Source organism: Salmo trutta, chromosome 5 (genome assembly GCF_901001165.1).
Source record: "Salmo trutta chromosome 5, fSalTru1.1, whole genome shotgun sequence".
NCBI classification, from domain to species: Eukaryota; Metazoa; Chordata; class Actinopteri; order Salmoniformes; family Salmonidae; genus Salmo; species Salmo trutta.
In genome coordinates, this window is record NC_042961.1 from 61,507,272 (window position 1) to 61,519,823 (window position 12,552).

Consider the following 12,552-nt stretch of genomic DNA (forward strand, 5'->3'; position numbering starts at 1 on the left):
GAAAGTAGAGGAGTGCTGGAAGGAGAGAGGGAGGAGGAAGAGGAGGAGGAAGAGGCGGGAGAGAGGGATGAGGAAGAAGAGCAGGAGGGAGGAGGAGAGGTGGATGAGGGGGTGAGGGACAGGCCTCCGTCTTACCACGATGCATTTTTCTTCCCGGTGTTGATCGTACACGGAGAGGAGAGCTGCCACGGTGGAGATGACGTGATGGACACAATAGTAAACTAACAGAAAATAAAGGAATAAAAAGATGAAATGAAAAAATAATGGTTGCCATAGTCTGAGAGGCAGTGGAAAGGAGGGGATATTGTAGTACAGGACAAGAAAGAGGGGGATGTAAATCAACTTGGAGTGAGAGAGAGAGAGAGAGAAAGAGAAAGACAGAGAGAGAGGCGAGGCAGAGTGAGTGAGAGAGAGAGAGAGAACGACAGAGAGAGAGGCGAGGCAGAGTGAGTGAGAGAGAAAGACGAGGCAGAGTGAGAGAGAGAGAAAGACAGAGAGAGAGAGGCGAGGCAGAGTGAGAGAGAGAGAAAGACAGAGACAGGGGGGTAGAGAGAGAGAGATGTAGGAAGAGGAGGAGAGGGAGGGAGAAAGAAAGGGATGGAGAGAGAGAGGCTTGGAGTGAGAGAGAGAGAGAGAGAGAGATGTAGGAAGAGGAGGAGAGGGAGGCAGAAAGAAAGGGATGGAGAGAGAGAGGCTTGGAGTGAGAGAGTAGTCTTAAACGGAAGGTAGTAGACTGCACATTGGAATGTTTGTTTTCCAGATATCTATGCTAGGATACTGTAGGATACTGTAGGATACTGTAGGAGGCTGTGGGAGGCTGTAGGATACTGTAGGAGGCTGTAGGATGCTGTAGGATACTGTAGGAGGCTGTGGGAGGCTGTAGGATACGGTAGGATACTGTAGGATACTGTAGGAGACTGTAGGGGGCTGTAGGAGGCTGTAGGATACTGTAGGATGCTGTAGGATACTGTAGGAGGCTGTAGGGGTCTGTAGGATGCTGTAGGAGGCTGTGGGAGGCTGTAGGATACTGTAGGATACTGTAGGATGCTGTAGGATACTGTAGGAGGCTGTAGGATACTGTAGGGGGCTGTAGGATACTGTAGGGGGCTGTAGGATACTGTAGGATGCTGTAGGAGGCTGTAGGGTGCTGTAGGGGACTGTAGGATGCTGTAGGATACTGTAGGAGGCTGTAGGAGGCTGTAGGGGGCTGTAGGATGCTGTAGGATACTGTAGGATACTGTAGGAGGCTGTAGGGGGCTGTAGGATACTGTAGGAGGCTGTGGGAGGCTGTAGGATACTGTAGGATACTGTAGGATGCTGTAGGATACTGTAGGATACTGTAGGAGGCTGTAGGATACTGTAGGGGGCTGTAGGATACTGTAGGATACTGTAGGATGCTGTAGGAGGCTGTAGGGTGCTGTAGGGGGCTGTAGAATGCTGTAGGATTCTGTAGGAGGCTGTAGAGGGCTGTAGGATGCTGTAGGATACTGTAGGAGGCTGTAGGAGGCTGTGGGGGGCTGTAGGATACTGTAGGATGCTGTAGGATGCTGTAGGATACTGTAGGAGGCTGTAGGATGCTGTAGGATACTGTAGGAGGCTGTAGGAGGCTGTGGGGGGCTGTAGGATACTGTAGGATACTGTAGGATACTGTAGGATACTGTAGGATACTGTAGGATGCTGTAGGATACTGTAGGAGGCTGTGGGGGGCTGTAGGATACTGTAGGATGCTGTAGGATACTGTAGGAGGCTGTAGGATGCTGTAGGATACTGTAGGAGGCTCTATTGAACGATGGATGCACCCTATTCCCTATTTAGTGCTCTGCTCAAAAGCAGTGTACTATATATAGCCTCTTCTCTCCGGGAAACCTATACTGTACATAGATCTCTCGTCGCTGATGGCGACATCCCGTACCCCGAAAAACACATTTAAACAGATCTCTGGTTGACATATTTCCAATAAACTTTTCCCGTCACTGGCAAATCTAGAATCCGGGATGCCTTACCAGTCGTTTTGGGCTATACAATGTGTGAGCTATGGTCAAAATAAACATTTACATGTAATCATTTCCAACGCTACACTGAACAAAAATATAAATGCAACATGTAAAGTGTTGGTCTCATGTTTCATGAGCTGAAATAAAAGATCCCAGAAATGTTCCATACGTATAAAAGATGATTTCTCTCAAATGTTGTGCACAAATTTGTTTACATCCCTGTTAGTGAACATTTCTCCTTTGCCAAGATAATCCATCCACCTGACAGGTGTGGCATATCAAGAAGCTGATTAAACAGCATAATCATTACACAGGTGGACCTTGTGCTGGGGACAATAAAAGGCCACACTAAAATGTGCCATTTTGTCACACAACACAATGCCACAGATGTCTCAAATTTTGAGGGAGCGTGCAATTGGCATGCTGACTGCAGGAATGTCCACCAGAGCTGTTTCCAGGGAATTTAATGTTTATTTTTCTACCATAAGCCGCCTCCAACGTCGTTTTAGAGAATTTGGCAGTACTTTCAACCGGCCTCACAACCGCAGACCACGTGTAACCATGCCAACCCAGAACCTCCACATCCGGCTTCTTCACCTGCGGGATCGTCTGAGCCACCCGGACAGCTGATAAAACTGTGGGTTTGTACAACCAAAGAATTTCTGCACAAACTCTCAGGGAATCTCATCTGCGTGCTCGTCATCCTCACCAGGGTCTTGACCTGACTGCAGTTTGGCGTCGTAACCGACTTCAGAAGGCAAATGCTCACCTTGGATGGTCACTGTCACGCTGGAGAAGTGTGCTGTTCACGGATGAATCTCGGTTTCTACTGTACCGGGTAGATGGTGCACGGCGTCGTGTGGGCGAGCGGTTTACTGATGTCAACATTGTGACCAGAGTGCCCAATGGTGGCGGTGGGGTTATGGTATGAGGCAGGCATAAGCAACGGACAACGAACACAATTGGATTTTATCTATGGCAATTTGAATGCACAGAGATACCATGACCAGATCATGAGGCCCATTGTCGGGCCATTCATCCGCCACCATCACCTCATGTTTCAGCATGATAATACACAGCCCCATGTCGCTAGGATCTGAACACAATTCCTGGAAGCTGAAAATGTCCCAGTTCTTCCATGGCCTGTATACTCACCAGACATGTCACCCATTGAGCATGTTTGGGATGCTCTGGATCGACTTGTACGACAGCGTGTTACAGTTCCCACCAATATCCAGAAACTTCTCACAGCCATTGAAGAGGAGTGGGACAACATTCCACAGGCCACAATCAACATCCTGATCAACTCTATGTGAAGGAGATGTGCAGCGCTGCATGATGCAAGTGGTGGTCACACCAGATACTGACTGGTTTTCTGATCCACGCCCCTACTTTTTGTTTAAGGTATCTGACCAACAGATGTATATCTGTATTCCCAGTCATGTGAAATCCATAGATTAGGGTCTAATGAATTTGATTTAATTGACTGATTTCCTTATATGAACTGTAACTCAGTGAAATCGTTGAAATTTTCGCATGTTGCTTTGATATTTTTGTTCAATATAGATTACCGCGTGATCCCAGATGGCAGCACACCACCTTATAAGGAGATATGGTGTGAATTCGGTCAACTCAGGAAAAGTTGGATATAAATGTTTATTTTCACACATTATTTAGGTCAACTAGAGGGCTGGTAAATATGTTTTCGGGGTACGGGGAGATCAGTGTGTACAGGTTACAGGTCTCCCGGAGCGAAGAGGCTATAAAGGGAACAGGGTGCCTTTTGGGACAAAGCCTAGAAGAACGTTTGCGTAGGAATAAGGGAAGAGGAGAGACGGACAGAGAGACAGCCGAGCACAGACATCTGATGCCACCATTTAGGATCTGCTCTCTTCAGTCAGAGGAGAGGAGGGCAAAAAAAGACAGGATGCTGGAGACAAAACAGAGAATCTTCACTTCTTTTATTTTGTCTTCCATGGAACAGAGAGAGAAGGAGAGTTCCATTCTCCTTCAACTGAAGGACAGAGAGAGAAGGAGAGTTCCATTCTCCTTCAACTGAAGGACAGAGAGAGAAGGAGAGTTCCATTCTCCTTCAACTGAAGGACAGAGAGAAGGAGAGTTCCATTCTCCTTCAACTGAAGGACAGAGAGAGAAGGAGAGTTCCATTCTCCTTCAACTGAAGGACAGAGAGAGAAGGAGAGTTCCATTCTCCTTCAACTGAAGGACAGAGAGAGAAGGAGAGTTCCATTCTCCTTCAACTGAAGGACAGAGAGAGAAGGAGAGTTCCATTCTCCTTCAACTCAAAGAGGAGTAGAGGGAACATTCTATTGTTGTAGTTTCAACTGAATTGAACACTGAGGCAGGTCAGCATGCTATATGAATAAACATAGACACTGAGAATCCACACGTCTGAGTGTTATCATGAACCAGTTCTTCTATAAACCGTGGACAGAAACTCCCTGTGTGTTTGGCTTCACAGTCACCTCTACAGGCTATCGTCCATCACACTGGACCCAGTCTTCTTAAATCAGCCAATGACCCAGCACAGCAAAACAAAATGGAGGATGTCTGATCCTCCTCTCTGACCTCCTATAGCATCCTTACCACAGGAGGTTGCTGGCACCTTAATTGGAGAGATGAGTGGAAACAGTGGAATGGCATCAAAGACATTGTTTTCCCGGTGTTTGGTGCCATTCCATTTGCTTCGTTCCGGCCTTTATTATGATCCGTCTTCCCCTCACCAGCCTCCACTGCTCTTCCCCTCACCAGCCTCCACACCTCCTCCCCTCACCAGCCTCCACTGCTCCTCCCCTCACCAGCCTCCACACCTCCTCCCCTCAGCAGCCTCCACATCTCCTCCCCTCAGCAGTCTCCACACCTCCTCCCCTCAGCAGCCTCCACAGCTCCTCCCCTCAGCAGCCTCCACTGCTCCTCCCTCTCACCAGCCTCCACTGCTCCTCCCTCTCACCAGCCTCCACTGCTCCTCCCTCTCACCAGCCTCCACTGCTCCTCCCTCTCACCAGCCTCCACTGCTCCTCCCCTCACCAGCCTCCACTGCTCCTCCCCCTCACCAGCCTCCACTGCTCCTCCCTTCACCAGCCTCCACTGCTCTCACATCCCATCCTATTCCCTATGTAGTGCACTGCGTTTATGGGACAGCCCTATGTACACTGTACCTCCTAGTGTATGGAAGTAGTGTACTACGTAGGTAATAGGGTACCGTTTGTAGATGACCTCTCCGATCTCAACCCGACTGCCTTTGAACAAAAATAATATATATATTTTTTTGGTATTTCTCTTTTTCTGTCACTTCTGCCTTTCAACGCTGTCTGCATCTAGCCAACGTTTGAGGTGATGGACTGGGCCTTGAGTTTAAAGCAGCGTCTCCCCCCCCTCTCTCCAACCTCCCCCCAGGCCATAATCTATATGGATTACTGGATACTCTCGTGGTTCTATGGAGGTCAGAGGTCGTTCCAGGGGCACAGGCTGCGATTCAAGCCCCTGGGTTGGCTTTCACGGACGGCCCCCTCGTTATGGATCTCTCTCTCTCTCTCCAAGAACCTACTGCATACTGAAAAACATAGGTTTGGCAGCTGACCAAGGACATCCAGCCGAGAGAGAGAGAGAGAGAGAGAGAGAGAGAGAGAGAGAGAGAGAGAGAGAGAGATGGTAGTATTTTATTCTACTAAATGAAAAGAACCTTCCAGAATGAATCTAGACCACAAACAGATGACCTAGTTTTGATTGTGTGGCCCTAGCTCTCTCTCTCACACACACACACACACACACACACACACACACACACACACACACACACACACACACACACACACTGAGCCTTCACCCCACTTCCTGACTGAGCCTTCACCTCACTTCCTGACTGAGCCTTCACCTCACTTCCTGACTGAGCCTTCACCTCACTTCCTGACTGAGCCTTCACCTCACTTCCTGACTGAGCCTTCACCTCACTTCCTGACTGAGCCTTCACCTCACTTCCTGACTGAGCCTTCACCTCACTTCCTGACTGAGCCTTCACCCCACTTCCTGACTGAGCCTTCACCTCACTTCCTGACTGAGCCTTCACCTCACTTCCTGACTGAGCCTTCACCTCACTTCCTGACTGAGCCTTCACCTCACTTCCTGACTGAGCCTTCACCTCACTTCCTGACTGAGCCTTCACCTCACTTCCTGACTGAGCCTTCACCTCACTTCCTGACTGAGCCTTCACCTGATTTGGTTACATTTCGTGCTGTTATATTCACACTGCTTCTGTCTCTTTCTGAGCGAGTAGAGTGCCAAGAGAACACACACACACATTCCCACAAGATCACAACTTGATCAAGCACACTGGTCGCCATTTGCGTAAAACAGCCAACTACAGAGCAACGTTCTTGTAGACGTCGGTTACATTTTGTCGCTGTAAAGTCATCGCTAAGCTGTTGGAATGTCTTTGTGTTGCAGCACGAATGTTGACAGGCTGATAATGATCATTATATTATTACTATGATAAAGCAAATCTCAAAACAAACCCTATTCTCTACAGGTGTAGGATCTTAATTTGATCATCCTATTGCAGGAGAACTGTCCTGCAATGCCAGAAATGTTAATCTTGTAGTTGATTTGAGGTTTAAAAAGGCTTCTGAATACTTTTTTCTGACTTTTCCCTTACAGAAAAATATCAACCCCTACAAAAATGCTATTATAATCCACATAATAATTCACATTTCCTATTGCTGCAGGATTATGTTCCTGCTGTAGCAAACTGGCTCAAATTAAGATCCTACACATCTGTATTCCTGTAAAGGTTCAATTTAAAAATATATAAATCCTCATTTAGAGCCAAAAGTAGTGGACTACATAGGGAATACAGTATAATTTAAGACCTAGCCTTTGTAAGGTCTATGACATGTCTATGACATGTTATAACACCAACACACTCCAGTCACTGTAACAGTCCAGTGCTGTCCACATTACTTATTGTCTACACATGTGTCAGTTCTGAGGGGAGAAAGAGGGGCCATTTACAGAGTTAAAGACTAAAGCGTTTGGTCAACTTGGATTAAGATTTAAGCTTCTTCTTTTTTTTTTTTTACAGGCACCAAAAAGCTCCAAAACAAAAACTATTCCTCCTGATATTTCAACCTGATATTATTCTGCTCTGCTTTATATAAGATACTATTAATGATTGTACTGTTGTTATTACTACTGGTCAGTACCATTATGGTCTACAGGGGGACAGATAGATAATATTACTACTGGTCAGTACCATTATGGTCTACAGGGGGACAGATAATATTACTACTGGTCAGTACCATTATGGTCTACAGGGGGATAGATAATATTACTACTGGTCAGTACCATTATGGTCTACAGGGGGATAGATAATATTACTACTGGTCAGTACCATTATGGTCTACAGGGGGACAGATAGATAATATTACTACTGGTCAGTACCATTATGGTCTACAGGGGGACAGATAGATAATATTACTACTGGTCAGTACCATTATGGTCTACAGGGGGACAGATAGATAATATTACTACTGGTCAGTACCATTATGGTCTACAGGGGGACAGATAATATTACTACTGGTCAGTACCATTATGGTCTACAGGGGGACAGATAATATTACTACTGGTCAGTACCATTATGGTCTACAGGGGGATAGATAATATTACTACTGGTCAGTACCATTATGGTCTACAGGGGGACAGATAATATTACTACTGGTCAGTACCATTATGGTCTACAGGGGGACAGATAATATTACTACTGGTCAGTACCATTATGGTCTACAGGGGGACAGATAGATAATATTACTACTGGTCAGTACCATTATGGTCTACAGGGGGACAGATAGATAATATTACTACTGGTCAGTACCATTATGGTCTACAGGGGGATAGATAATATTACTACTGGTCAGTACCATTATGGTCTACATGGGGACAGATAGATAATATTACTACTGGTCAGTACCATTATGGTCTACAGGGGGACAGATAATATTACTACTGGTCAGTACCATTATGGTCTACAGGGGGACAGATAGATATTATTACTACTGGTCAGTACCATTATGGTCTACAGGGGGACAGATAGATAATATTACTACTGGTCAGTACCATTATGGTCTACAGGGGGACAGATAGATAATATTACTACTGGTCAGTACCATTATGGTCTACAGGGGGACAGATAGATATTATTACTACTGGTCAGTACCATTATGGTCTACAGGGGGACAGATAGATAGTATTACTACTGGTCAGTACCATTATGGTCTACAGGGGGACAGATAGATAATATTACTACTGGTCAGTACCATTATGGTCTACAGGGGGACAGATAATATTACTACTGGTCAGTACCATTATGGTCTACAGGGGGACAGATAGATAATATTACTACTGGTCAGTACCATTATGGTCTACAGGGGGACAGATAGATAATATTACTACTGGTCAGTACCATTATGGTCTACAGGGGACAGATAATATTACTACTGGTCAGTACCATTATGGTCTACAGGGGGACAGATAGATAATATAACTACTGGTCAGTACCATTATGGTCTACAGGGGGACAGATAGATATTATTACTACTGGTCAGTACCATTATGGTCTACAGGGGACAGATAGATAATATTACTACTGGTCAGTACCATTATGGTCTACAGGGGGATAGATAATATTACTACTGGTCAGTACCATTATGGTCTACAGGGGGACAGATAGATAATATTACTACTGGTCAGTACCATTATGGTCTACAGGGGGACAGATAGATAATATTACTACTGGTCAGTACCATTATGGTCTACAGGGGGACAGATAATATTACTACTGGTCAGTACCATTATGGTCTACAGGGGGACAGATAGATAATATTACTACTGGTCAGTACCATTATGGTCTACAGGGGGACAGATAGATAATATTACTACTGGTCAGTACCATTATGGTCTACAGGGGACAGATAGATAATATTACTACTGGTCAGTACCATTATGGTCTACAGGGGGACAGATAGATAATATTACTACTGGTCAGTACCATTATGGTCTACAGGGGGACAGATAGATATTATTACTACTGGTCAGTACCATTATGGTCTACAGGGGGACAGATAGATAATATTACTACTGGTCAGTACCATTATGGTCTACAGGGGGACAGATAGATAATATTACTACTGGTCAGTACCATTATGGTCTACAGGGGGACAGATAGATAATATACTACTGGTCAGTACCATTATGGTCTACAGGGGGACAGATAGATAATATTACTACTGGTCAGTACCATTATGGTCTACAGGGGGACAGATAGATAATATTACTACTGGTCAGTACCATTATGGTCTACAGGGGGACAGATAGATAATATTACTACTGGTCAGTACCATTATGGTCTACAGGGGACATATAGATAATATTACTACTGGTCAGTACCATTATGGTCTACATGGGGACAGATAGATAATATTACTACTGGTCAGTACCATTATGGTCTACATGGGGACAGATAGATAATATTACTACTGGTCAGTACCATTATGGTCTACAGGGGACAGACATACAGTCTGGATTATCATCTGTATTTTAAAATCACAGATTATTTTATGTCCCTGTTGGTTTCCACTAATCTCTGAACCCAGAACCAAATCTTGTGTGTGCGGACCAGCTACTCAGTTGGGATAAATGAATGGATAAGCTAACATTGTAATACAGTGTTTACTTTACTGGCCACCTCTATCAACACAGCTTTATATTCACGCAATCTAAAAGAAAGGTCTTCTATATATTTCTGATAATAAATGTAATTGAATGAATATGCTATAATACCTGTGATGGTACTGATGGTGAATGTTACCAATAATAAAAAGTCAACCTGCTTGATATACCAGGATATAATGGCTTTACCTTGTGATGATTCACAGATCCTGCTCACGTGCGTGCGTGTGTGTGTGTGTGTGTGTGTGTGTGTGTGTGTGTGTGTGTGTGTGTGTGTGTGTGTGTGTGTGTGTGTGTGTGTGTGTGTGTGTGTGTGTGTGTGTGTGTGTGTGTGTGTGTGTGTGTGTGCTACAACTTTGTTATTTTTTTGTGGCTCAATGATCAAAATGTATTTAAGTATTTCTAGTGTTTCTATAAATGTTGTTATTTTTAGCCCTTGGTCCATAATGTTTTATTTTCTTTGCTCTACCTCTCCTTCCTCCCTCTCTCTCTCCTCTCTATATACGCAGGACAGGATAGGGCTTAGAATGGACTGTAGATAGATTGTACTATAGATTCATTTGCCAACAGGTGCTGCTGCCCAGTTTGTTTTCTGATAGTAAACGTTAGCTGAAGACCTGCTGTTTTTCCGATGTAGAAATTCAACATATTGTACGATATTTTTAATCTACAGCCATTCGGAAAGTATTCAGACCCCTTCCCCTTTTCCACATTTTGTTACGTTACAGCCTCATTCTAAAATCTCTTAAATTAAATCAACTACAATGACAAAGTGAAAAAAATGTTTTTTTTAATTTTGCCAATTTATTCAAAATAAAAAAACAGACATACCTTATTTACATAAATCTTCTTAGGGTGAAATTGTAGGGCGTGCAATTGAAGTAAATAATCATTAAAATGATGGATATTAAACATTTAGGTACATACAAGTGTCTTATATCGGTTGAAAGCTTAAATTCTTGTTAATCTAACTGCACTGTCCGATTTACAGTAGCCATTACAGCGAAAGCATGCCATGCGATTGTTTGAGGACGGATCCCCACATCAAAATACTTTTTCACCGGCACAGGTTTCATAAATTCACAAATAGCGATTAAATATTCACTTACTTTTTGAAAATCTTCCTCTGATTTGTCATCCAAAGGGTCCCAGCTATAAAATATAGTGTCATTTTGTTAGATAAAATCCTTCTTTATATCCCAAAAAGTCTGTTTAGTTGGCGCCATCGATTTGAGTAATCCACTCGTTCAACATGCAGAGAAAGGAATCTGAAAATCTACCGCTAAACTTTGTTAAAACAAGTCCAAATATATTTATATTGACTCCTCAGATACCCTAAAATGTAATCAAACTATAATATTTCATACGGGAAAAAGTATGTAAAATAGGAAACCAATATAAGCAGGTGCGTCTTGTCTTCATCGCTCGCCCAAACACGAATTTCCAAGAGTGTGTCCCTGTACTAAAACTCATATTTCTTACTTGTTTTGGAAGTTACAAGCCTGAACCCTTGAACATAGACTGCTGACACCCTGTGGAAGCCATAGGAATTGCATCCTGGGAGCTAGAATTCATTATTTCCCTATAATTTCCATTGTAAGAGCATGGGCTCTCAAAAAAAAATCTGGTTGATTTTTCTTTGGGTTTTCTCCTACCATATATATTGTGTTATATTCTCCTACATTATTTTAACATTTCTACAAACTTCAAAGTGTTTTCTTTCTGGTACCAATTATATGCATATCCTGGCTTCAGGGCCTGAGCAACAGGCAGTTTACTTTGGACACGTCAGTCAGGTGGAAATTGAGAAAAAAGGACCATTTGCTATGAGACTCGAAATTGAGCTCAGGTGCATCCTGTTTCCTTTGATCATCTTTGAGATGTTTCTACAACTTCATTGGAGTCCACCTGTGGTAAAATCAGTAGATTGGACAAGATTTGGAAAGGCACACACCTGTCTATATAAGGTCCCACAGTTGACAGTGCATGTCAGAGCAAAAACCAAGCCATGAGGTCGAAAGAATTGTCTGTAGAGCTCCGAGACAGGATTGTGTCGAGGCACAGATCTGGGGATGGGTACAAAAACATATCTGCAGCATTGAAGGTCCCCAAGAACACACTGGCCCCCATCATTCTTAAATGGAAGAAGTTTGGAACCACCAAGACTCTTCCTAGAGCTGGCCGCCCGGCCAAACTGAGCAATCAGAAGAGAAGGGCCTTGGTCAGGGAGGTGACCAAGAACCCGATGGTCACTCTGACAGAGCTCCAGAGTTTCTCTGTGAAGAAGGGAGAACCTTCCAGAAGGACAACCATCTCTGCAGCACTCCACCAATCAGGCCTTTATGGTAGAATGGCCAGATGGAAGCCACACCTCAGTAAAAGGCACATGACAGCCCACTTGGAGTTTGCCAAAAGGCACCTAAAGACACTCAGACCATGAGAAACAAGATTCTCTGGTCTGATGAAACCAAGATTAAACTCTATGGCCTGAATGCCAAGTGTCACATCTGGAGAAGCATGGATGCTGTGGGAATGTTTCTCTGCGGCAGGGACTGGGAGACTAGTCAGGATCGAGGGAAAGAGCACTCTGAAGCAGGATTCCATCAAGGATCTCTCTGTACTTTGCTCGGTTGATCTTTTCCTCGATCCTGACTAGTCTCCCAGTCCCCATTCAACCTGACAGAGCTTGAGAGGATCTTCAGAGAAGAATGGGAGAAACTCCCTGAATACAGGTGTGCCAAGCTTGTAGCGTCATACCCAAGAAGACTCAAGTCTGTAATTGTTGCAAAAGGTGCTTCAACAAAGTACTGAGTAAAGGGTC

General features: G+C 44.2%; 2 protein-coding genes across 2 annotated transcripts in view; one reads left to right on the top strand and one right to left on the bottom strand.

Annotated features, from left to right (window-relative positions):
* LOC115195003 (transmembrane protein 151B-like) overlaps positions 1–5,415 on the top strand; it is a 52,060-nt gene extending 46,645 nt beyond the window's left edge. The window contains exon 7 of the mRNA XM_029754904.1: positions 5,409–5,415. Coding sequence (XP_029610764.1) covers positions 5,409–5,415 — 7 coding nt within the window. The remainder of the gene's footprint in view (positions 1–5,408) is intronic.
* Positions 5,416–10,028: 4,613 nt separating this feature from the next.
* Positions 10,029–12,552, bottom strand: part of LOC115194712 (transmembrane protein 179B) — a 36,785-nt gene continuing 34,261 nt past the window's right edge. Inside the window, exon 6 of the transcript XR_003878461.1 lies at positions 10,029–10,076. The gene's annotated coding sequence lies outside the window, so the exon portion shown is untranslated. The remainder of the gene's footprint in view (positions 10,077–12,552) is intronic.